The sequence below is a fragment of the Saccopteryx bilineata genome, chromosome 2, assembly GCF_036850765.1.
Source record: "Saccopteryx bilineata isolate mSacBil1 chromosome 2, mSacBil1_pri_phased_curated, whole genome shotgun sequence".
NCBI lineage: Eukaryota > Metazoa > Chordata > Mammalia > Chiroptera > Emballonuridae > Saccopteryx > Saccopteryx bilineata.
The window spans coordinates 220,563,764-220,590,790 of record NC_089491.1 but is presented as its reverse complement, the minus strand read 5'-3'; the positions used below and the strand labels follow the sequence as shown (position 1 = coordinate 220,590,790).

General features: G+C 41.6%; 1 protein-coding gene across 2 annotated transcripts in view; it reads left to right on the top strand.

Moving 5' to 3' along the window:
- Positions 1 to 25,989, top strand: part of TRAPPC10 (trafficking protein particle complex subunit 10) — a 93,502-nt gene extending 67,513 nt beyond the window's left edge. The window contains exons 16-23 of one of the 2 annotated variants that reach the window (XM_066259243.1): positions 998 to 1,156; positions 2,065 to 2,171; positions 9,005 to 9,105; positions 11,557 to 11,683; positions 14,119 to 14,289; positions 19,755 to 19,932; positions 22,634 to 22,828; positions 23,104 to 25,989. In XM_066259243.1, coding sequence (XP_066115340.1) covers positions 998 to 1,156; positions 2,065 to 2,171; positions 9,005 to 9,105; positions 11,557 to 11,683; positions 14,119 to 14,289; positions 19,755 to 19,932; positions 22,634 to 22,828; positions 23,104 to 23,342 — 1,277 coding nt within the window. In that variant the 3' untranslated portion in view covers positions 23,343 to 25,989. Of the gene's footprint in view, positions 1 to 997; positions 1,157 to 1,941; positions 2,172 to 9,004; positions 9,106 to 11,556; positions 11,684 to 14,118; positions 14,290 to 19,754; positions 19,933 to 22,633; positions 22,829 to 23,103 lie in introns of both variants that reach the window. The other variant, XM_066259242.1, reaches the window with a different exon arrangement.
- The last annotated feature ends 1,038 nt before the right edge of the window (positions 25,990 to 27,027 follow it).

The window sequence follows — 27,027 nt, the reverse complement described above, 5'->3', positions numbered from 1 at the left end:
GCATTTGAGAAATTCAAAGCTGCTGTCCTTTTTGTTACACCCTAAAATTGGAAGGAATTGGTGTAAACAAATGATTTAAAACCACACATCACTTAATTAAAACAGTAATGAGTGAATGTTTCAGTTGTTTATACTGAAACAATGTATTTATTGGCTTGTTTCTTCCATTGGAAAAACAATCTAGGGAAAAGCATTTTGTTTAACCTCCTGTACTGTTTTTCTGCTCACTTCTTCCATGGCCACGAGGAAAGGCCCTCTGATGCTGAACACAACAACAATCTCTCAAATGATTCCAGTCAGAGAACCTTTTGTGGAAAAGGCTTTAACTTGGTTCCTGGGAGGGCCTCCTGAAAACTACCCAGGGAGACCAGCCAGCCGTTCTCTTGCCCGTCCTGCAGCCCTTCACTCCCTCTCTTGCCCTGCGCCTCCTCCATTCCTTTGTCTCATCTGTTTATTTTTCCTCCTTGTTTCTTTTGCCTTCTTTATTCTTACCTTCCCTGGATTCTTAGAAACCTCAGCTCATTTCCATGTAGGAGAAACCAGCAGCCATACTATTAAAAACTGAGCTGTTTTTAAACCAAAGATCTTGAAGGCCTAACCTGAAACAGCCGGAGAAAATTCTGAGTAGTATTGCAATAGCACATGCAGTTTCATCACTCTGTTCTTTAGTGTCATTATCTGATTCTCTTTTACTAACTTATTAGCAGGTAAAATTTGAGCCCTTCATAGACATGGTTGCCAACAGGATCCCTGACTCTTTAAACCAAGGTGGTGATAAGATCCCCTCAGGCTCACAGATTCTCTTGTTTCCAGCAAGGGCTCCTCAACTCTGAAGTCCATGTAATTGAGATGAAAAGTGTGGAAACATTGAATTTGAGGAACATCTAAAGTGAACAAAATCATTTCTAGTAGAAGAAACAGTGTTTTTTAGCCTCTTAGTTGGTCCTCTATGGTATTTTTGGTTGAGAGATGCTAATTGCAGTCTTTTTTCTTTTAGACAGTCTTTTGGCTGGTATTCCTCAGAAGGTCAAGTTCACTGTCACTACTGGCCATTATACAGTAAAAAATGGAGACAGCCTCCAGCTCAGCAATGTGGAAGCCATGCTTATCTTGTGTCATGCAGAGAACAGAGCAGTGATCTATTCTAACACAAGAGGTAAGGTGGCACAAGTGGACTCGCAACATTGTTGTGCACCATGAGGATGTAAGGAGCTGTCATCCCTCTCATCTTGTTAGCATCTGAGGCCTGCTTCTGCCTATGGCTCTTTCATGGCAGCTTCCTGCCAGTGGGTGGACAGTGAGCCTGCCTCTCGATGGGGCGTTACCTGTGGGGAAGATAAATTGAGAGCCACACAGGTGTTCAGTGGCCAGGCAGTGCTGACCTTGCTAGGACTTGTGATGCAGCATAGGCCCATGCTTGATGGTAACACCCTGTGGGCCTTCAGCCTTCTTCAACCCTCCCAATCTCTTCACCAAAAAGCGAAAGTAAATTAGCCTTTTTAGGCATTGGTCAGAAGCCCTAAAGTCTTGTCTCCCCTGATACCTAGCCATGAGGAATGGAGGGGAGGATGCTGCTCTGTTTCTGAGAGGAAGTTGGTCTGGCATTGTAACAGAGTGTGAGCATTTTGTGCAAGGACACACATAGTACTTGGGCAGGCCATGTAGGAAGTGTTTCTTTTTTGTATTCAAACTGAGCACAATGACAGTTTTCTAGCCTCTGACTAGCTGGCTTTCATGCAGTGTTACTCTGTTTTAGGGGGTTTTGTTCCTGATTTTCCTGCCTCTTCAGTCCCACCTTAATCTTTTCTGGAAACATGCTTTTATGTGCATAGGATCAGCAAGAGTTGGGTTGAAACTGCTGGGCCCATCATCTACTAGAAGAAAAAAGGAACAAGGAAACAGACGAAATGTGTTAGAAGTGACTTTTTCTATTTTTCTTAGAAAAGGCTTCTGATGCGTCACTCCAGGTTCAGTCATCTGACAAGGTCACAAGCATCAGTCTGCCTGCTGCACCTGCATACCACATGATCGAATTTGAACTGGAAGTTCTGTCTTTACCTTCAGCTCCAGCAACTGAAGTGGAGAGCAACATGCTGGGGATGACAGAGGTCCAGAGGAAGCATAAGGACACACAGAAAGCTGGCCACTACATGGCTACCATGGACCACAAAGTAAGGAGGGGTGGGGACTGCTCAGCCTGTGCTGGCAGCTTCTGCATGTCCTACTTGTTCTGAAAGATAGTACATAGAGATGACTTCTGCTGAAAGGGCAGACTTCCAGTTTCTGAGACCACGAGCTCTTGTTGGGTTTAGCACTTATATCTGAGTCATCCCTTCTTAGGTAGGGATACATACAAAAAAACACAAAGATAAATAGGCTCTAACTTCTGTCCAACTCAAGAGGGAAGGAGGACAGTTTACTATGAGAAGATAGAGTATTTACTTAGGGGAAGCAACTTGGTCATAGTCCATTTGTGTTGATGATTAGTCTAGAGGTAGTTCTGTGTCTTGGTATGCTTTAGTTTCTGTCCACTGAAATGTGTCAAACTTAGCAAGAAGAAAGCTCTGCTTTGGTGTTGGTATTTATTTGAGAGATCCATGACTTTGGTCTCATATCCACAGCCCATCAGCTTATGGAATGTGTTGCCTAGCATTGTGCTTATTCTAGGTGTGTCTGTGTCCTGTAACACAGATATTGGTTCCAAGGGCTTCTGACCAGCCCAGGTGTAGAAGGGTATTCTTGTGGTTCCATACGACTGTCTATATTTGCATACTTTTGAAAGCTGCTAAGGGCCTGACTTTATAGTCAGCATGAATTTAGGTGGTGAGATCCTCCTCTTTGGGACACTGACAGTTCTTGGCAGACAATAACTGGGAGTTATTAAAAACAAAATGGCTGCTTGGAAAAGCACAAAGATTTGAGAGACAACCAAGAGCTGAGCCAGGGTTGAATGACAAGGTTCACTTCCTATACAAGGCCATTCCTTCAGGATGAGAGAGGTGGTGTTTCATCTACTACACAGAAACCAACACAGTGAGTCAGGCAAAATGAAGAGACGTAGGAGTATGTTACAAAGGAAAGAAGAAGAGAAAACTTCGGAAAAAACTTTGATGATAGGATGATAAGTAATTTACCCAATAAAGAGTTAAAAGTGATGTTTATAAAGATGCTTGCCAAAGTGATGAGAAAGGAAGAAATGAACACAGTAAGACCTTCAACAAAGAGATGGGAAATAAAAGAAAGTACCAAGTGGAAGTCACAGAGCTGACGAATATAATAACTGAACTGAAAAGTCCACTAGAAGGGTTCAGCAGCAGACTAGATGGAGCAGAAGAAAGGATCTGATAGCCTGAAGACAAAGTAGTGAAAATCATCCACTGAAAGAAGCAAAAAGAAAAAAGAATGAAAGAAAGTAAAGATAGCTTAAGGGACTTCTGTGACAACATCATACAGACTGACATTTGCATTATAGGGTTCCCAAAAGGAGAAGAGAGAGAAAGGGGTATAAATCTTATTTGAAGAAATAATGACTTAAAAAAAAAAAAAAAAAAAAAAAAAAGAAATAATGACTTGAAAAGTCCCCTAACCTGGAAAACAGACATCCAGATATCCAGGAAGTCTGAAGAGTTCCAAATGAACTCTTAAGAGATCCATATCAAGACACATTCTCATTAAAATGTCAAAAGTTAAAGACAAGGAGAGAATCTTAAAAGCAGCAAGAGACTATCAGCTTATTATATACAAAGGAATCCCTAGGACACTATCAAATTTTTCATCAGAAACTTTGCAGGCCAGAGGGAGGGTCACTATATTCAAAGGGCTGAAAAATATCAAACTTCCAACCATGGATACGCTGCCTGACAAAGTTATCTATCATTCAGAATTGAAGGAAAGAGTCAAGAGTTTTACAGAAAAGCAAAAGCTAAAGGAGTTTTTCACCACAAAACCTGCCTTACAAAGAATATTAAAGGGACTTTTTTTTTTTTTTTTAATTTTTTTTTTTTTTCTTTTCCATTTTTCTGAAGCTGGAAACAGGGAGACACAGTCAGACAGACTCCCGCATGCGCCCGACCGGGATCCACCCGGCACGCCCACCAGGGGCAACGCTCTGCCCACCAGGGGGCGATGCTCTGCCCATCCTGGGTGTCGCCATGTTGCGACCAGAGCCACTCTAGCGCCTGGGGCAGAGGCCACAGAGCCATCCCCAGCGCCCGGGCCATCTTTGCTCCAATGGAGCCTTGGCTGCGGGAGGGGAAGAGAGAGACAGAGAGGAAAGCGCAGCGGAGGGGTGGAGAAGCAAATGGGCGCTTCTCCTGTGTGCCCTGGCCGGGAATCGAACCCGGGTCCTCCGCACGCTAGGCCGACGCTCTACCGCTGAGCCAACCGGCCAGGGCCTAAAGGGACTTTTTTAAGATGAGAAGAAAGAGCACTAATTAGTAACAACACATGAAAGAATAAATCTCACTGCAAGGTAAATATATAGTAAAGGTACTGGAATAATCACTTATAAAGCTACTATGAAGTTAAAAAATAAAAGTGAAACTAACAGTGATTACAATAATTAAGGAAGACACAAGATAAAAAAAAAACATAAGCCCTGACATAAAAAACAAATTTGGGGGTGGAAAGTAAAAATGCTGAGCTTTAGCATATAATCAAACTTAATTATCAAGGTAAAATAGGTTGTTATAAATATAAGCTGTTATATAGAAGCCTTACGGTAACTACAGAGCAAAAACTTACAGTAAGTACACAAAAGGTATCTAAGGATACCATTAAAGAAAGTCATCAAACCACAAAGGAAGAAAACATAGGAACTAAAAAAAAAAAGCCTGCTAAAAATATCACAAAATGGCAATAAGAACACATCTATCAGTAATTACTTTACATGTAAATTGACTAAATTCTTTAATCAAAAGACATGGAGTGGCCACATGGACAAAATCAAGACCCATCTAAAGGCTGCCTATAACAGACTCACTTTAGATGTAAGGACACACACAAGCTGAAGGTGAAGGGATGGAAAAAGACATTCCATATAAGTGGAAACCAAAAGATAACTGGAGTAGCTCTACTTATTTCAGACAAAGTAGACTTTATTTATTCATTTTAGATAGGTGGGGGGAGCGTGAATGAGAAAGAGAAGGGTGGGGGGAGGAGCAGGAAGCATCAACTCCCGTATGTGCCCTGACCAGGCAAGCCCAGGGTTTCAAACCAGCGACCTCAGCATTCCAGGCTGATGCTTTATCCGCTGTGCCACCACAGGTCAGGCCCAAAGTAGACTTTAAAACAAAGACTGGCCTGACCAGGTGGTGGCACAGTGGATAGAGTGTCGGACTGGAATGTGGAGGACCCAGGTTCGAAACCCTGAGGTCGCCAGCTTGAGTGCGGGCTCATCTGGCTTGAGCAAGGCTCACCAGCTTGAGCCCAGGGTCACTGGCTTAAGCAAGGGGTCACTCGCTCTGCTGAAGCCCCCCCCCCTTCAAGGCACATATGAGAAAGCAATCAATGAACAACTAAGGTGCCACAACGAAGAATTGATGCGTCTCATCTCTCTCCCTTCCTGTCTGTCCCTCTCTGTCTCTCTCTGCCTCCGTCACACACAAAAAATAATAAAAAAAATAAAACAAAGACTGTAATAAGAGATAAAGATGGGCATTACATAATGATAAAGGGATCAATGCAACAAGAAGATAAAACATTTACAAACAATTATGCAGCCAACATAGGAATACTTAGATATATAAAGCAAATATTGACAGACATACAAGGAGAAGTAAGCAGCAATACAATAGTAGGGAACTTTAATACCCCAGTAAAAGAAAAGAATACACTTTCTCAAGTGCACACGGAATATTTCCAAGGTAGGTCATATTAGGCCATAAGTCTTACTGAATTTAAGAGCACTGAAATTATATCAGGCATCTTTTTCAACCACAATGGTATGCAAGTAGAAATTAATTACATGAAGAAAATGGAAAAGTTCACAAATATGTGGAGATTAACATGTTACTGAACAATCAGTGGGTCAAAGAAGAAATCAAAAGAGAAACTAAAAGAATGCCTTGAGACAGATGAAAATAGAAATGTAATATACCCAAACTTATGGGCTACAGCAGCGGTAGTCAACCTGGTCTTTACCACCTACTAGTGGGTATTCCAGTTTTCATGGTGGGCGGTAGCAGAGCAACCAAAGTATAAATAAAAAGATAGATTTAACTATAGTAAATTGTTTTATAAAGATTTATTCTGCCAAACTTAGCGAAAATCCAACATAAAGTACTTGGTAAGCAATTATTATTATATGCTTTAACTTGTAACTCTGCTTTATAAATTTTATAAAGTTACTTCCCTACTTTATAAATCACCATTACTGTGGAAGAGATACAAAAGTGGGTGGTAGGTATAAAAAGGTTAACTACCCCTGAGCTACAGCATTAGCAGTTCTAAAAGGAAAGTTCATGATATTGCCTACCTTAAGAAACAAGGGAAGTCTCAAACAGCCTACCTTTGCATTTCAAGAGACTAGAAATTCCAAAGCAGTAGAAGGAAAGAAATAACAAAGATTAGAGCGGAAAAAAGAGAGACTAAAAAGACAATAATAAATGAATGCAGGAAATAAATTCAGTATATAAAACTTGCATTTCTAATGCACTAATTATGAACTATGAGAAAGAGAAATTAAGAAACAATATTTACAATTGCATCCAAAAGAATAAGAAGGTTAAAAATCTGTATATTGAAAACTAGAAGAAATAAAAGAAAATGAAGATGACACAAATACTATAAATAGGAAGTAATTCATGCTCATGAGACAGATGATTTAATATTGTGAAAATGCCTGTATTACTCAAAGCAAGATACAGATTCAGTGCAATCCTTTCTAATTCCAATAGCATTTTTTACAGAAACAGAACAGTCCTAAAAGTTTTGGAACTACAAAGACCCCAGGAAGCCAAAGCAAATTTGAGAAAGAACAAAGCTGGAAGCATCACACTCCCTGATTTCCAAGTATATTACAATTGATAGTAATTAAAACAGGATAGTATTGGCATAAAAGGAGACACATAGGTTATTGGAAAAAGAATAGAGAGCCCAGAAATAAGTCCACACTTACACGGTCAATCTATGACAAAGCATCCAGGAACATACAGTGGGAAAGGACATCTTGGATAGTCACAAGCAAAGAAATGAAACCAGACCACTATCTTACACAAAAAATAATGCAAAATGGAGTCAAGATGTGAGGTAGGACCTGAAACTATAAAACTCCTAGACGAAAACATAGGCAGTAAACTCCTTGACATAGGCCTTGGCAATGATTTTTTGAAGCGGGCATGATAAGCAAAAGCAACAAAACAAAAACTAGGCAAATGGGGCTATGTCAAACTAAAAAGCTTCTGCACAGCAAAGGTAACCATCAACAAAATGAAAATGCAACCTACTACTAAATGGGAGAAAATATTTGCAAATTACATTATCTGAACTATATGAAGAACTCATAACTTAATAGCAAAAAACAAACAATCCAGTTAAAGAATGGGCAGAAGATCCGAATAGATATATTTTTAAAGAAGACATACAGATGGCCAATAGACACATGAAAAGATGCTCAACATCAGTAACAATCAGGGAAATGCAATCAAAACCACAATGAGGTATCACCTTACACCTGTTAGAATGATTAAAAAGTCAAGAGATAAGTGTTGGCGAGGATGTGGAGTAAAGGGAACCCTTGTGCGCTGTTAGTGAGATTGTGAATTGGTGCAGCTACTATGGAAAACAGTATGGAGTTTCCTCAAGAAATTAAAACTACAACAACCATATGCAGCCCAACTTCTGGGAATTTATTTGAAGAAAACAAAAACACTAATTTGAAGAGATATATGCACCCTATGTTCATTGCAGCATTATTTACAATAGCCAAGATATGAAAGTAACCTAAGTGTCCATCTGTGGATGAATGGATAAAGGAGTCACACAGACACACACACACAGACACAACACACACAAATGTGGAATATTATTCAGACATAAAAAGGGATGAATTCCTGCTATTTGCAAAACATAGATGGACCTCTCTGGTATTATTCTAAGTGAAATAAGTCAGAGAGAGGAAGGTGAATACTGTATCATCTCTTAAATTTGAAATCTAAAAAAACAAAACGAAACTAAGCTTGTAGATATAGAGAACAGATTGGTGATTGCAGGTGAGAGAAATGGGTGAACTGTTTTTTGCTTTTTATTTTAGTTTTTAAATGACTACTTAAAAAAAAGTGCATTTCAAAGAGATTATGGCATAGAATATCACACCAGTCAGCACCTAAAGAATGTTTCTATTTTTCAGTACTTGAAATTTTCCTCTTACAGAGTTCAGGAGACAAAGATGATGTTTATTTCAGCAAGAGCATACAGTCATGCTGAATGAAGTGCATTTTCCATGTTCAGTATGTTTGTTGCATGGAAATGAAATAAAGCTGGAGGCCTGGTTTCTGCCTTTAGAGGAATCAATAGCTTGGTCCACACTGTGCCCCCAAATTGATTGGTCTTCAATTATGCATTTGGCATCATGTGGATTAAGTGTTTGGGTAATGCATTTTGTAATAGTTAATGAGTGACTAGTGTCATCTGGATATAAGTAATGAAAAGCACTTTGACCTAACCTCCTATGCAGTAAAAAATGTGTTTGTCATCGTGACCACACGTGTGAGGGTGTCGAGCTGAGGCTTGTGCTGCTTGCTGCAGCCTTTGCTCCACAGCCTGAGACCTTTCTGGAGACTCCTGGATGCCCTGCCAGTCTCACGTCCATTTTTCTTGATTGTGTATGTAGCATTTGTCTCTCCTGTGTTTGTGCATATGTTTAATGGAGTTTTTATTTTTAATAAAGAATTGTAGAACCATCAAGTGCGTAGGAAAGTGACACCACTGCAGACTTGGATGGGTGGTGGTGGCGGCTCTGCCATTGGTAAGTAGTCTAAATGGGTATCTCTTTGTTTCTCCTCAGGTGTCCATCGAATGCCCATGGTCCATCTACTCCACTGTCATCGCACTGACATTCAGTGTGCCCTTTAGGACCACACATGCTGTGCTGTCAGCTGGGACACGGTAAGGGAGGCCCTGCTTCTGTCCCTGGCTCTTTGACATAGATGCCCTTGCTGTTCAGAGCTTGGCCTCGGTAAACTTGAGCATGTTTTCTTACATGACCATGAGTGCCATTGTCCACTTTAGCACTCAGTTTACACTCCGATCTCCCCAGCTGTCTCTGTAGTGACTCTGTAACAGCTGGTTTGTGAGATATAAGATCCAACCAAGTCCCTGTGTGATTATCAGGTCCGTTTTTATCCCTCCTTCCCTGGTTCTTCAAGCCTATGACCCATTGACAGACAAGGGTCAGCTATCCTCTAGAAGGCCCACCATTCTGCATTTGCCTGGTCACATCCTTTTGGGTATGTTAAACTAGTTCCCCTCTAAACCACTAGTAACCTCTAGCATGCCTTTTCGACCTCAGCACTGCTAACACTGGGGGTCAGATACCATTTGCTCTGGGCACTGTCCTGCACACTGCAGGGTGTTAACAGCTCACCTACTTCATGCCAGTTGCACTCTCCATCCTGCCCACCCACAGTGTGACAACCAAAAATGTCTCCAGACATTGCCTGATGTCCCCTGGTGGGGGTGGGGGAATTGCTGATAGTTCAGAAGCACTCTCTAGAGCAGCAGTTCTCAACCTGTGGGTCGCAACCCCGGCGGGGTCGTCTAAAGCCATCAGAAAATACATAATGCATATCAGGTATTTACATTCTGAATTATAACTGTAGCAAAATTACAGTTATGAAGTAGCCACCAAAATTATTTTTTGGTTTGGGGTCGCTGCAACATGAGGAACTGTATTGCGGGGTCATGGCATTAGAAAGGTAGAGAACCACTGCTCTAGAGGCTTGATTAGATCCAGAGTCAGCCTTTGGAAAGGCTGGAATCTTGGAGGTGGTGTCCTGTGCTTCATATGTCATGGCATCAGGAGACACAGTGTCCAGTTGTCCCCATAGGTGATGATGCTCACATCAACCACTGGGCTTGGGTGAGCCTGGCCTCGCATTTTAAACAGCCCCTTCTGCTTTATTCATTGGTTATTTGGGTAATTTGGAACCAAAAATGGCAGAACTATATTTAGAGTGGAATGTTATTCTAGCAGCTTTTTTCCCCTTTAGATTACAATGAGGGAACTGTAAATGTTAATGGTTAAAAACATCAGTAGTTTTGGCCTCAGTCTGCTCAGGAAATTTTGGGAGATGTTGTTTACTGTAGTCTTCCAGAAATTGGGACAGAATTGAACAAACAAGATGAGTTTGGTGTTTTGGAAAGTATGAAAGCTGCTCATGAACTCCACCCTCTATCAGGAAAAGTAAGAGAAGTTAGTGAAGCTCCTGTAGCAAGTCCAGGACTTGTCAATAAACTTTGTTAGGAAGATAGTTGGCTGATCAAGGTGACACTAGTAACTCTTCAGAACTAGACAACCAATGAGTGAAGAATGATGTGAGAAATACATAAAATCTACTGAGGAGTGAAAGTGGAACCCCACTAAATAAAATAGTATGAAATAACTTAAACTAGTGTAATTGTCCTAGTGGTAGATAGAATATTTAATACAGCAACTTTTAGTAAAACCAATGAAAAAAGGAAATTCAACAATACTACTGGAAGAAAATACCCCATTATTTTTTAATTATTGCAGTTAAACACAGTGTGCATCTTTTTCACGACACCCTATGATTTTTAGGCTAGCTCACAGTTATAATATTCAGAATTATTCAAATTATCTTTGCTAAAATCAAGGTATAAAATTATGTATTTCAAGGATAGCATATATTCTTATAACATATATATCTTAAGTCTTATATAATATTTTAGCGTACTTAACATCACTCTCTGGATTTGGGTCATAACAGTGATTTTTCCATTGGGAATAACTAGAGCAGTGGAGAAAAGTTTTTGTTGTTACAGTGTTAGATGACAATAGACTGTGTTTGCTGGTGCTATTTTTTACAATGAAATAGCAACTTTTCAGGAAAACAAGAAAGTTTAATAATAAAACATTCAACTTCTTCATTTAAAAAATGAGTAGTTATAAGCAGAACCTGAGTTGCTTTAAGACCAGTTTTTCAAAACTCCTCTTTATATGTAACAGAAACTAAACTGAACCCTGTACTTAGTTTTTCAGTGAGTAATCCTTACTTTTGATCACTGCTTTTTTCTCCATAACTCATTGTCATCTAGTATATATTTAGGGAACTCATTTATAATCATGCAGTACTATTGTATCAGAATCAGAATGTTCTTTGCTCTGTTTTACCTCAGAAACAGCTCCTTAGAAAGGTGTATATTTTCTGACCTTTTTACCTAGGAAATAAAAAGATGGAACATATGTAACAAGTGATTCTTACTTATTTTACTGTGTCACTTTTTTGATTCCACAGAGAAGGTTTTCTTAACAAAGCCATAGTATATTTCATAAAGTTCTTAAATATCACAGTCATATTTTTTATTTTTCTGCTTTAGGAAGTATATTCAAGTTTGTGTCCAGAATTTGTCGGAACTTGACTTTCACCTGTCAGACAGTGATCTTGTAGATACCGGGGATGGTACTGACCTGCAGCTACTACCACTGAACACGACATCTCAGCAGGTAACCATTTTCTGAAATCGAGCATAAACTCAACAGAGCACATGAGAATACATGTGTAATGACCAAGCCACCCATAATGTTTTGGTGGACATGACTGTGTTTTAGATCAAGCCTTTCCATGTAGAGAATGGCATGCTGCTGATCAGTAAGCAGTGCGTGCTCGGGACTGCTTGGAACAGCTGGTCTGTGCTGCGGTGTGTGTGTGTTCATCCCACTCTGCGGGCTGCACGGTGCAGTGGAGAGATCAGGCAATGGATTGTTATCATCTCACTAGAAGAATTAAGTCTTATACTTGTTTTACCCTACACACGGATTGCTGTAACTACATACTTATTCTTAGTCTCATGTGCATGGGATGGTAGCTGTTCCATTCTGTGTGTCATTAAATGTCTGCCTGTGCCCCGGGAAGGAATCAGGAGGTGTGGTGTAAGGGGATCATATTCATGTTCACACTGCTTGGCTGAATCCTGATCTTGTGTTTTATGTTCACTTGTCACATGGGATTTTAGAAGTAAATGCTGAGTGTTTAGAAGAGCAAAGGTTTTCTTAATGGGTGCCTGATCTTTAGCAGTTTCAAAGGATTTTCCCAACTAACATTTGACCCGTTTCAAATGCTACCCAAGTCTGTGGCTCTGCTGTAGGTGTGGACTTCATGCATGAGGTGGTGCTAGTTCTTCATTTTACTTAATGTTAAATACAAAGTAGTTGGCATGAATGTAGATGTCCTTTTTAATTAGTTGATGCATTTCTGGTTTTGGAAATGTATGGGATACTATGTACTAATAAATGTTCTGTAAGCTTCTTAATCTCCTATGCTCTGAGGCTTATGAAATCTTTAAAAATTAAAGCCTTTTATCAACCTTGTACAACCTCCTGCAGGGACAAGGACAGGTGGAAGGAGAGGGGGCAGTGTTGGGGGTGTAGGACTTAGTGCGGCACACTCTGTCAACAATGCACACGCTGGGCTGTCTGGAGCAGGGCTGTTTGGGATCGCTTCTTCTCCGTCTCATCTGGATTCCCTTTCTGGGAAGTGCATTGTTGCCAAAGTGTGGTTTTGTCCCTGTGTGTGCATGCATTGTTGATGTAGTGTGGCTGTGACCCTGTGTGTGTGCATTGTTGATGGAGTGTGGCTCTGTCCCTGTGTGTGTGCATTGTTGATGTAGTGTGGCTGTGTCCCTGTGTGTGTGCATTGTTGATGTAGTGTGGCTGTGACCCTGTGTGTGTGCATTGTTGAGGGAGTGTGGCTCTGTCCCTGTGTGTGTGCATTGTTGATGGAGTGTGGCTGTGTCCCTGTGTGTGTGCATTGTTGATGGAGTGTGGCTCTGTCCCTGTGTGTGTGCATTGTTGATGGAGTGTGGCTGTGTCCCTGTGTGTGTGCATTGTTGATATAGTGTGGCTGTGTCCCTGTGTGTGTGCATTGTTGATGGAGTGTGGCTGTGTCCCTGTGTGTGTGCATTGTTGATATAGTGTGGCTGTGTCCCTGTGTGTGTGCATTGTTGATGTAGTGTGGCTGTGACCCTGTGTGTGTGCATTGTTGATGGAGTGTGGCTATGTCCCTGTGTGTGTGCATTGTTGAGGGAGTGTGGCTCTGTCCCTGTGTGTGTGCGTTGTTGATGGAGTGTGGCTCTGTCCCTGTGTGTGTGCGTTGTTGATGGAGTGTGGCTCTGTCCCTGTGTGTGTGCATTGTTGAGGGAGTGTGGCTGTGTCCCTGTGTGTGTGCATTGTTGACGGAGTGTGGCTCTGTCCCTGTGTGTGTGCATTGTTGAGGGAGTGTGGCTATGTCCCTGTGTATGTGCATTGTTGAGGGAGTGTGGCTGTGTCCCTGTGTGTGTGCATTGTTGACGGAGTGTGGCTCTATACCTGTGTGTGTGCATTGTTGAAGGAGTGTGGCTGTGTCCCTGTGTGTATGCATTGTTGATGGAGTGTGGCTCTGTCCCTGTGTGTGTGCATTGTTGATGGAGTGTGGCTATGTCCCTGTGTGTGTGCATTGTTGACGGAGTGTGGCTGTGTCCCTGTGTGTGTGCATTGTTGACGGAGTGTGGCTCTGTCCCTGTGTGTGTGCATTGTTGATGTAGTATAACTGTGTCCCTGTATGTGTGCATTGTTGATGTAGTGTGGCTGTGTCCCTGTGTGTGTGCATTGTTGACGGAGTGTGGCTCTGTCCCTGTGTGTGTGCATTGTTGATGGAGTGTGGCTGTGTCCCTGTATGCATTGTTGACAGAGTGGGGCTTTGTCCCTGTGTGTATGCTTTGTTGACAGAGTGGGGCTGTATCTCTTTGTGCATGCATGTGCATTGTTGATGGAGTGTGTCCATGTCCGTGTGTGCGTGTGTGTGCACTGTTGGTGGAGTGTGGCTGTGTCCTTGTGTGTGTGCACGTGCACTGTTGGTGGAGTGTGGCTGTGTCCCTGTACAATGACAGTTGACTCTCTTGCAGCACATCTACAGCCAGCAATCAGTATTCTTTGTCTGGGAGCTGACGTGGACACAAGAGCCTCCCCCTTCACTGCATGGCCGGTTCTCCATGGGATTCCGCCCAGCTTCTGAAGAACAGCTGTCTATCTCCTTAAAGCCCTATACTTATGAATTTCAACTAGAAAACTTTTTTGTATGTATTGTATTATTTTGTATTATTGTATATGTGGGGTGCAGGGTGGGAAAATGAAAGATGGCATCGTATTTTTTATACTTTAAAAAAATCAGACAAAATCTTTCAATATAATGAAGCAACAGATCAAGGAAAATAGATAACACTTGGAGTAGTTAAATCACTGATTTGTATTTGAACCCAGGTTCTTTTCAGGTGACTTGCTGATACCAGTCCATGCACTATTGCTGATGGCTCTAAGATGAGTGTTTACAACCATTAAGACCCAAGACTTCTTTTTGCTTCTCCCTTCTCTTCTGTAGCTGATATAGTAATGTCCTGGAACTATTCATTAGAGTCCTTCCACTTGATCATTAGCTACTACACAGGGGTGAGGGGCGGGGGTTGCATTATAAAGATATGTCTTAATTTTCTTAAAGAAAAACAGAAAAATCATAAAATTTACTTAATACTGGAAAGATTTTTGTATAACCTTATGCATGGAGCTAAAGGTAGTCTTCAGCTAGGTAAGTATAGATAGTTGGTTTCTTTTTGTTTTTCTAGTGAGATTATTGAATTTTGTGTTAGGTAAGTGAAAATGAAAATATACAGTTGACCCTGAACAACTTGGAGAATTAGGGGCATTCACTCCTATGCAGTCGAAAATCCACATACAACTTTTGATTCCCCTAAAGCTTAACTCATATAGCCTACAGTTGACCAGAAGCCTTACTGATTACATAAACAATTAACACATATTTTGTATGTTATGTGTTATATATTGTATTACAATAAAGTAAGCTAGAGAAAAAGAAATTTTACTAAGAAAATCATAAAGAAGAGAAATGCAGCATTTATTGAAAAAAGATCCATGTATAAGAGGACCTACCTGTACTGTATTTTTCAAGGGTCAACTGTACACAGTATTATGGTATTTCCTTTTCTTCTTTTTACTACTGAAACACTTTGAGGACTTTATGTTGACAGCTCTTAGTATTAGCAATACTTTTTTTCAACCAAAATCTATATGGTTCGACCCTTTATTTTAACTCTTCATATTGGCTTTGGTGTTAAACATGATCACTAGCAAAATTGTCTTTCTCTAGTACAAACAGGTACCTTTTTGATGGGTTAATAGCAGCTGAACATTAAATCGTTCACATGGTAGAGAATCTGCAGAAATCTGATCTGGTTTGTTTACTACAGATGATTATTAACTAGTTAGAAGTTTTCATTGGTATTGTCTTTTTTGCTCCTTCTTCAAATGAAGAATATAGAAATTTTTTTCTTCAGAACTGTAGAAGCTGCATAAAAGGCCAGAAAAACTGTATGGTGGATTGTTCTTTTCAAAACTGATATTCTGAGGAACAGATATATGGATACCACTTTTTAAAAAAGTTTTTTGAGATACAATTGGTATACCATGAAGTTCACCCATTTAAAGGGTACAGTTTGATGGTCATAATATGTTGACAGTGGTGCAGCCATTGCCATAGTCTTATTGTAGAACATTTTTGTTATTCTAAAACCATGTGCCCCATTAACAGTCACTTCCCATTCTGTCCCCTTCTCAACCCCAGGCAGGCATAGCCTACAGGCTAGTCTGTCTGTGGTTTGCCTATTCTGAAGAGTTCATGTAAATGGGATCATATTATGTGTGATCTTTTTGTGCCTTGGGAATAATGTTCCCAAGGTTTATTCATTTTTGTAGCAAGATCAGAACTTCTTTCCTTTTTATGGCTGAACAGTATTCCATTTTGTAGATAGACTGCATGTTTGTTTGTTTTTTCAGTTATCTGTGGCTGAATATCTGAGTTGTTTCACTTTGAGGCAATAGTGAATAATAATGCTATGAAAATTATTGTGTAAGTTTTGTGTGTGCCTATGTATTCAGTTTTCTTGGTTAAAGACCTAGGTGGAGTTGCTGGGCCATCTGGTAAGTCTGTTCAACTTTTTGAGGAGCTGCTAATCTCAGAAAGAGTATATAAAAATTTTTCTGTACTCTTCATTTGAAGAGGGAGCAAAGTAAATAACTATACCAATGAAAACTGCTAACTAGTTAATAACTATTCTTCAAAGAGACATGACTTTACATTCCCACCAGCAACATATGAAGGTTCCAGTTTCTACCTCCTCACCAAAAACAAGTGTTTTTGTTAGTTTTTTTACTATAACCATCACAGTGGCTGTGAAGTGGTACCTCATGGTTGCGATTTGCCTTTGCCTGTTTTTGTTAGTTTTTTTACTATAACCATCACAGTGGCTGTGAAGTGGTATCTCATGGTTGCGATTTGCCTTTGCCTGGTGGCTAATGACATTGAGCATCTTTCATGTGCTTATTGGCCACTTGTATATCTTCTTTGAAGAATATCTATTCAAGTCCTTTACCCTTTTGTGTGTGGTGTGTGTGTATGACAGAGACATAGAGAGGGACAGATAGGGAAAGACAGTAAGGAAGAGAGATGAGAAGCATCAGTTCTTCGTTGCAACACCTTAGTTGTTCATTGATTGCTTTCTCATATGTGCCTTGACCAGAGGGCCACAGCAGAGCAAGTGACCCCTTGCTCAAGCCAGTGACCTGGGGCTCAAGTCAGTGACCACGAGTTCAAGCCAGCGACCACGAGATCATGTCTATGATCCTACACTTAAGCCAGCAACCCCGTGCTTAAGTGGTGAGCCTGTGCTCAAGCTAGATGAGCCCGTGCTCAAGCCTGCGGCCTCAGGGTTTCAAAACTGGTGACCTCGCTCTATCCACTGTACCACCGCCCAGTCAGGCCTTTACCCACTTTTTGTAAGGTTGTCTTTTTATTACAGAGTTGTAAGAGCTCTTTACATATTCTAGATGTCAGTTTCTTATCAAGGATATGATTTGCAAATATTGTCTCCCATTCTGTGGGTTGTATTTTCACTTTTTTGATGGTGTCCTTTGAAACATGAAGTGTTTTTTTTTTCTCTGAAGTAAGAAATGAGGAGGCCGGGAGACAAACTCCCATATGCACTCGGATCAGGATACCCGGCATGCCCACCAGGGGGCGATGCTCTGCCCATTTGGGGTGTTGCTCCGTTGCAACCGGAGCCATTCTAGTGCCTGAGGTGGAGGCCATGGAACCATCCTCAGTGCCCAGGCCAACTTTGCTCCAGTGGAGCCTTGGCTGTGGGAGAGGAAGAGAGATAGAAAGGAGAGAGGGAAGGAAAGAAGGGTGAAGAAACAGTTGGGCGCTTCTCCTGTGTGCCCTGGCCAGGAATTAAACCCAGGACATCCACACGCCAGGCAGATGCTCTACCACTCAGCCAACCAGCCAAGGCAGGAACACGAAGTTTTAATTTTGAAGTCCAGCTTACCAATCTCTGTTATTTCATATACTCTTGGTGTAGGATCTAAGATATCATTGCTTATCCCAACATCAAAAAGATTTTCTTCATGTCTTTTTCTAAGAGCTTTATAGTTTATACTTTGAGTTAGATATGTGTATGGTGGCAGGCGGGTGTCCAAATTTATTCTTCCCACGTGATTATTCAGATGTCCCTGTACCATTTGTTGAAAACACTGATCTTTTCCCATTGGATGGTCCTGGCACCCTTGTTGAAAATCACTTGGCCATAGATGTTAGAATTTACTTCTGAATAGGCTTATCTATTTCTAAATAAGCCTTTTCAGAAAAAAACTCACTGTTCCTAAAGCCTCTGCAGCTGCTGTCAAATGTGGGAGGCACCTATTAAGTTAGGTCCGTGCTTCCCCTCAGCTGCTGTTCGCTATCCTGCGTGCAGCCAAAAAGCACTGCTCAAGGATACACAGGTGGGAGCACACTCCCTTTCATCACTGTTTAACTGCACTTCCTTTCAAGCTCCAAGCAGAATTCACATTCTGCTTTGGCTGCACTCAGAAGCAGTCCAGACTGTGCTGCACTATCAGCTTCCTGGGAGCAGACTTCCCAGGCAGCTCAGCAGAGGTCAGTCCTCTGCACAGTGTGGCTTCACCTACTGCCACTGTGTCCCCCAGGACACAGGCGTACGTCTCCTTGGCTGTCCAAAGAGTTGTGTTCCTTTGCACGTGCACGTGGAGGCTTTTATGTCTAATTGGAGAGCTGCGTAAAATCCTGGCACAGCCCCCTTCAGATTGGTAAAGGTCTGTTCTGTCCCCAAACAACCATAATTGGATGTTTGACGGGAAAGCCACTGATTGAGGCCCATCAAGGATTACTGCTTATCCTCATTAGCTCCTGGAAAAATGTGTTATCTGAGCAATAGGCTTTTTAAAATTCTGAAATCTTTTCTTTGAACATTTTATAATACTGACAGAACGCTTTAAATTGAGTTATTCTGTAATTACTTTATTTGTTGGTTATGACTTTGGTAAATTAACACTTAGTAAATGCAGCACAGGTTGCTGGATGGTGAGCTGTGGTTTAACATTAGACCACAGGGGAATTGAAATGGAGAAGTCTATCACAGGTCCTGGAGGAGGTACCCTGAATGCCTGGAGGAGCCATATGCGGAGGCCAAGGCAGAGTGCAGACAGAGGGAGGGCAGGACTGGGGGCTCGTGCCTTTATTACAGTCTGTAGATGGAGTGCTTTGAGGTTCCTGGGCTAAGGCTGTATTGGTCCTAAGGGGCACAGGGGAAGGCGCTGGGAGTGGGGGCTGTTGATCTCAGGGTACTGGAGAAGTTGTATTAGGCTTTTACATTTGCTTGTTACTTTCTGGACTGTTATTTAGGGCATGGCTTACATGAGGGGACAATGTTAGTTTAGGGTCCCTGCTGGCCAGTTGCCCAACCGGCATGGAAGGTGAGGCAACAATACCATGGAGTAGCTGAGCTATACTCTCAACAGTATGCTCAAAGCAAGGAAGGTTCTCCCCACAAGTGGAACTAGAAGTGTACGGCAGGTGGGCGCTATCCCCTGCGCAGGTTTTGGGTCTCTGTCCTGGGTGGTAAGCAAATGTTGGGTGAATGTGAATAGGTATGAATATCAGATAAACATGTTATGGAGAAGGAAACATTGTGGAGAAGTATGGTAATGGACTTGATTTTGGATGATCCTGAGGAAGTAATGTTAATTTTGCTAGTCATGATAATGGCATTATGTTTTGGTAAGAAAACACCCATGTTTTTAGTAATACGTATGGAAGTATACATGGGTAAAGTGATACATTGTATAGAATTTGCTTAAAAATACCCTAGGTGAATACATCAAAGTAGATAGATGGATAGATGAGGAAGCAAATAAACTTAATGTGGATAATCTGGAATTTTGGTGACTGGCACACACAGAGTCACTGTACTGTGCTGCTGCCTGTGCCCGAAAGCGTTCAGCATTCAGTGAAGCAGGACTGCCTGGGAACATCGACTCATTCAGAGGAAGTTCTATGTTCAAGGTCTGTGGGTAGCACCTCATCTGTCTTACAGAGCATTCTTCAGCTTTGTCTTCAGTGTTACACATTGTTTTTGTCCATCTTTTTTTTTTTTTTGGTCCTCTTTTTGCCTAGACATTATATAATGTGAAAGCTGAGATACTGCCCCCTGTGGGGACGGAGCTCTGTAGGACAGGCTCTCTCTGTGCCCTGGAGGTGTCCATCACGCGCCTCTCGGACCTCCTGGAGGTGGACAGGGATGAAGCACTGACGGAATCTGACGAGTATTTTTCAACCAAGCTTATGTATGAAGGTAGGTGTAGAGGCTTCTTTTATCTTCCTGTTGTGCTAATAATCTAGTGCTCTAAGTGATTGAGCTCTCTCTCTCTCACAAAGTGTAACGTTCCTTGTCAGAAGAGAGTACATTCTACAATTAAAAGATCTCATTGAATATTTCATTAGAGGCCCTGGCCGGTTGGCTCAGTGGTAGAGCATTGGCCCAATGTATGGTTGTCCCAGGTTCAATTCCCTGGTCAGGGCACACAGAAGAAGCACCCCTCTGCTTCTCCAGCTCCCCCCCTGTCACTTCTCTCTCTCTCTCTCTCTCTCTCTCTCTCTTTATCTCTCTCTCTCCCACGCCCCTCCTGTAGCTGTGACTCAATTGGAATGAGTTGGCCCTGGTGCTGAGGATGGTTCTATGGCCTCTGCCTCAGGTGCTAAGAAGAGCTTGGTTGCTAAGTAATGGAGCAATGCCCCAGATGGGCAGAGCATCTTTCCCAAGTGGGCTTGCTGGGTAGATTCCAGTCCGGGCAGATGCAGGAGTCTGTCTCTCTGCCTCCCCTCCTCTCACTGAATAATAATAATAATAATAATTTATCATTATATAATATGGTCCTAGACTCACAGGAAATTGAACTTAGCTGTTATGGAGTCATTCTTCTAACAGGTATTATCAAGCAGTTGTTGGGCTCAGAGCTGAGCACATGGTGGCACTTGGAGCTGCCCTTTTCTTTCTGCTGAGATTCAGTGTTTACGCCACTCCTGAAGCAAAGTCCAAACTCCACTGCTTAGCAGTCCAGGTGTCCTCCAATCATGGTTCCTGCCCGTTTCCCTCCAGCCTCCTTTCATCCCATTTCCATACTTCCCCACCCCCACCGTGACTCGCACTGTGACCACCCTGTGCTCAGGCACCTGCTCCATCACTGATTGTTCAGACACCCCTTTGCAGCCCTCCTCTCCCAGGGCTTGGCTCCTGTAGTAGCAGGTCTCAGACATCCCTCTGCAGACCTCCTCCACCAGGGCCTGGTTCTTGCACTAGCAGGTCTCAGTTTTTGGTGTCAGGACCCTTTTATTCTCTAAAAAAAATGATTGAGGAACCAAATATTTATTTACTTAAAATAACTTTTCCAAAACAAAATAGAACAAAAAGTAGCTAGAGGAATGACATTGTTTAATGTCATTAATGTTGGGCTTCCTAGAGATAACTTGAGTTTTCCTGTCTGCTGTATTCAGTCTGTGGTGACATAATCACATTGGTCATAGTACATGAAGAAACACCAGTCTCACACACTTACATAGTTGGAAATGGGAGGAATATTTTAACAGCCTTCAGATAACTAGATATTCTTCTTTGATACTACATCAAAACTTGACAAATGGCAGTTTTTTACAGGCTAGATACTACATGGAATCAGATCACACGAATGACCTTTTTATACCTTTCATACTGGGTTTCATTAAATCTTTGTATTTGTCATGCATCTTGGAAGGCATCGCTTTGTAGCACCATTCATTCCTCTGTCATGTAGGCACCATGGTTCCTGAGTTATGCAGCTCCTCTCAGTGTTAGCACCTTTCATTACACACTGTCACAAATTTACATTGTTTCAAACTCACACTGAACTCATCAGAGTGGTCTGATTGTAGGGCCACTGTCAAGCTCACAGTGGCAAGTACAGGTTTTCCAAAATTCTTATTTTTGATGAGAGTTTCAGATTGTATTATTGGCCACTCCTTCGAAGGGACAGGCTCACGTCATTCAATTTCAAGAAAATGTCTGTAAAAACCCAAGTCTGAGTAGCTACAGCTGGCAAGGGAGGGCAAGCTCAGCATTCTGCCTCCTTGCGCTGTGCAGTTGCCCATGTCCTTGGAAATGGTGAAGCTGGGGAGGTGGGTGGTAGATGCACGGGCCTCTCCCATTTGCAACTTATGAGTCTATAATCATTTCACAAATTAGAAGAAGATATATACTTAAGACAGGAATATGAAAATGGCTTTGACCTACCCTAAGGACCACATTCTGGAAACTGCTGCTCCAGTGTGTCCTTCCCAGATGCTGTATGTCCTCTGCACACCTCTGCATGTCCTTGGCACCACTCATCCACTCATCCTCAATGGCTGCCCCATCTTCAGGGAGCCCTTCCTCTGCGACCCCCTCTTTGCTGCCCATGGAACTCTACTCACATGCTCCTGGGCTTTTGCTTTGTATCCCCATTACCCAAAGACTGTGACCTCTTTGCAAGGTCGTCTGCTTTTTGAGAACATGGATGCTGTCCTACATACTTTGGACTGACTGCTCAGTTAGGTGTTTGAATGCACGGGATTACATACAGTTGTGTTATAATTAGTGTTAATTATAACACATACTGTGTATTTAGACTGAGCAGCACTTGTGATTTGGACCCTTTGCTCTGATGCCACTATTGAGAAGACGTCATCCCTGGTCTCGCCCCATTCCTCATTTAGCAGCTAGGCAGCCATGCTGTTGAAGTAGCATACACATAGGTTACAAGGTGACTGCAGTCAGCATTGAATCCTTGTTTGTTTATTGATGAGAAGCCTGATTTCCCCAGGCATTGCTGTGTGTCTTGGTTACTCCACCATGTGTATCTTACTGGAAAGTGCAGTCACAAGACATGGAGACAGATGTATGTCTTAGTTTGGGATTTAATACTGAGTGTGACACTGTTGATGATTTTATTTTGGTATGAATATGCATGCCCTTTTTTTTTCAGTGGTTGACAACAGTAGCAACTGGGCAGTGTGTGGGAAAAGTTCTGGAGTCATCTCCATGCCTGTGGTCGCTCAGGCCACTCACAGAGTCCACATGGAGGTGATGCCCCTGTTTGCAGGCTACCTGCCCCTTCCCGATGTCAGGCTGTTTAAGTACCTCCCGCATCACTCTGCGCACTCCTCACAACTGGATGCTGGTAAGAACTCAGTGGTGCAAGGAGCAGGCCTACTGATCACAGCATTTTTCCTGGGCTAGTGAAATCTAATGCTCACACTGGTCCGGTTACAAGCCTTAGGCACTTGCTTTTGAGCTTGATTCTTTGAGGACCTGTGTGCTAGGTTCCCTTTAAGGGGTTGCCTCAGTTAACATGCTGCTACACTGAAGGTTGGCTTGGATGGCTCACTACTCCCCATGGTGGGTAAAGGGCCCATGGCTGTGCCGCCTGTACCTCACTTCCTGTGTGTTTTGCAGATAGCTGGATAGAAAACGACAGCCTGTCAGTGGACAAGCATGTGGATGACCAGCTGGACAGCAGCAGCAGCAAGAGCAGGGGCAGCGTGCACTCAGCTGCCAGCACCGAGCACAAAGGCTTACCCATGCCCCGGCTACAGGCGCTGCCGCCTGGCCAGGTCTTCAACTCCAGCACGAGCATGCAGATCCTGGTCATCCCCAGCAAAGATGACCATGTTCTCGAAGTCAGTGTCACATGACCATGTCTCCGGTTACCACGGCCAGACCCTGTATGAATGCACTCAAAGGGATCCTGACTCGATTGTTCTCCATTGTAACACTCTAACTCTAACCAGACCTGGGAACTTTGGCCATGAAAGCATCAGTGTACAGCTGGCCAGCAGAGTCCGACCTTAACTTTGTGTTGTCAGTAGTGTAAGGTTATTTGTTACTTTCTCATCTTTCTGTCCCTGTACTGGAGTTCTTCAGTGCTGGCCCAGAGCCCACTTCCTTCTTCCTTACTCTCTGCTCATGAAAGCTCTTTATAGGGGTCTGTCAGCTGGGCAGTCTTCAGTCAGTGGGTTCTTTGTGGCAGTCCAGTGTCTTCCAAGGAGACATACAGCAGGGCTTGCAGTCTTATTAGTGACACGTGTGTGCCTTTCTGGTCACACAGCTGCCCAATTTCTGGACCAGGTGGATTTGTCAATCTCCTAAGGGGTAACAGACCTTTACCTCAGCTCATCTAGTTGTGCTTTTCTAGAAAAACACCCGTTTAGGGCAGGTAGTGGGGCTAAGGGGTGGGTGGGGAGGTAACATCCCCTTCTGCTAAAGGTACTTTAAGAAGACTAGAGCAGGGCCTAAGGAATAGCTCAGTATTGAAACAGTTTAGAAATAAATGTTTCTGGGACCCTTTTACCCTCATAATGTTGATTGAATATCATATGCACTTGAAATTAAATATATATTTATTTTAATTATCATATATATGAGGGTTAATATGTTTTCTTTCACCTTTAAAGTCTTTACATGCAATTGTAACTGTATAATTAATATTTTTCTTTTGCACCTTAAATCTTAGAAATTAAGATGTTTCATTCAAGTGAAGATTAGAGGGGTCCTCTCAGTGTATTTCTAGTCTGGTTGTAGGAGTGGCGAAAGTCTTGAACTATTTTCTGCTGGTCCACTAAATTATAGTCATACCATACCAACGAATTAATTTGCTTTCAGTTGTAAATTTAATTGTACATATGGTTGATTTATTTTTAAAAGTACAAACTAACTGATGTAACATTTATGTATAAGTTGCACCAAAAATCAAGGACAGAATAAATATGTGTTTGTTTTTATTGGTGTGAAAGTCACAGCTTGTAAATAAGTGTTGTATGTATTAAACCTTTTCCAGCTCTCCAAAGCGATGTATTTTTGTACATATAAAATAGAAAACTCTTAATTCACTGGGAAAATGTGGTTGGAATTGAACTTGACCAGATTAATGTGTGACCTTGTGAATAACCTCAAATGTGTGAGCTTTACAGAAAAAGGAGCCTCCTGCAGCTGCTACTAGCCAGGCTTGTACCTGCTTGAGAGAGAGGTCAGATCAGTGCATACACAACAGAGCAGTCGCCATCGCTGTCCTGTAGGTTGTCTATCCACTCATTCAAGAAATAAAGGCGGCGTGATTTCCCCATCATATCTTTTTTATTTATAGAAATTGGAGAAGTGTGTAAAGATAAATATTTGTTTGTTTAATTAAACTTTCCAGTAATTTATCTTCCTCATGAGCAGTTTAAAACTAATAAACTTGGTTAACTAGTTAGGCAAATTAGAACTTAAGCATGTACTGATGATTTAGGGTTTCTAAAATAAGTGTGTTTTACTGTAAAAAAAATTGATGATCGCCTCAAGATTTCCTAAGACCTGTGAATGAAGAGGTCTTTGAGATTTGATTCTGTCAGAAAAGCTCTTGTTTACATGTTCTGTCTCTGAGCCAAGGGGACCAACCCTTCCTCCATGTGTAATACAGCTCTCCCTCTTCCTTCTGGAAGGGGCAGTGTGATTCAGTGGTAACCCGACTTCTGTTTGATTTTTGTGTTGGGTTCTAATCCCAGGATGAAATTCTTTAATTATATAGATTCAGAGGGGAAAAAATGAAGGGGAAATCCAAAGTGTTTATGGTGGTTTCTTACTGTCTGGAAATGTAATGAAATCAGTTCATCCCAGGTTTATTTTTTTACCCCAACTACCCAAAAGATCTTTTGCGATGTAAGTTACATAACTGCCTTTGTTTTTATTTTTTTTGTTTTTTTACACAAAAGAATGTCACCTAAAAACATTTCTTTAAACTGTAATTGGATTTTTGTTGTGTTCAAAATAAAACAAGGCTTGTGGGTTTGAGACAAGCTGGTTTTGTTGAAGATGTAGCAGCTGTTAAATTAGGAAGCCTGATATAGAATGCATCTAAAAAACCCAATATGCAGCCACTTCACAAATATGTGTGGAAATGTAAATATTAGCAAAAGGAAAAGAAAGTTATAATTTTGGTGAATTTCATGGGAGTTCCTATGATTGGAAAAATTATAACTTCTAATTCTAATGTGAAAATTGTATTTAATCTGAAAATGACTTATACCTACAGTTCCATTGTCAGCACAGGCTGTAGTGGGTTGGATACCTAAATTAGTACATCTTAGTTGATGAGGATAGATATCCAATAAAGAGCCAGTAGAGAAAGTACACACAGGCTTCTATTCAGTTTTTCTTTGTGTTTAAAATACGATTGTTATAAAATGAAGTTAAACACTCCAGGTGTGTATATAAAATGAAAATACTTTTTATAAAAGAACTAGGCTGACAAAATGTTTCACTGTCAACTATGATCTTTAAAATAAATCCTACATGATTTTAAAATTTGATTTTTTATGAAAATGCCCCTTCAAATTTATTCATCCTATACATCAGACTATAAGACCAGAAAACAATGTTAGTAGAATTTGCTGGAATTCTGTGACTGGAAAAGGTGACAAGTTGGTGACTTTGACACTGCAGGTATTAATTCCATTTTCATGATTTATTATAAAAATCATTTTTCACATTCTGTAATATATTGTTAGATTAAGACCACTGTATTAAGACTGTTTAAGCCTGACCAGGTGGTGGCGCAGTAGATAGAGCGTCGGACTGGGATGCGGAAGGACCCAGGTTCGAGACCCCGAGGTCGCCAGCTTGAGCGCAGGCTCATCTGGCTTGAGCAAAGAGCTCACCAGCTTGGACCCAAGGTCGCTGGCTCCAGCAGGGGGTTACTCGGTCTGCTGAAGGCCCACGGTCAAGGCACATGTGAGAAAGCAATCAATGAACAACTAAGAAGTCGCAACGCGCACAACGAGAAACTGATGATTGATGCTTCTCATCTCTCTCCGTTCCTGTCTGTCCCTGTCTATCTCTGCCTCTGTAAAAAAAAAAAAAAAAAAAAAAAGTGTTTAAAATGTAAGCATTATAATTCTGAAAATACACATTTTAAGAAGAAACTTTCCTGATTTGAACTTCATTCATTTGCTTTGGGGTGTGAAAATTGAGTGTAGAGTTATTTTTTCTCTCCCTGACCCTTGTTTCAGACTCTAAGGGTAGTATTAGGGATTTTTTTTTTCATAATTTATTACCTTGTAGCTCACAAGAGCTAAGACAGTTGAGTTTCAGAGCTTTCGATGTTTTTGTAGACATTTGCCAACGTGATGTTTGGTTGCATCGCTAATACAATTTCTTCGGAAAAGTGTGGTTTTCAACTGATTCAGTCTCGTTCTTTTTGGTCCTCCTTTCATAATCCAAAGCTATTAAATAGCGCGCGGTCCGACCCTCTCATCGTAGTGCGTGAATGATTCGTCTGAGAGGCGGGAGGAGTCCAGCCCAAGCCGGTGAAGACCGAAGCCTTTTGGCGCCTCTTCCACTGAA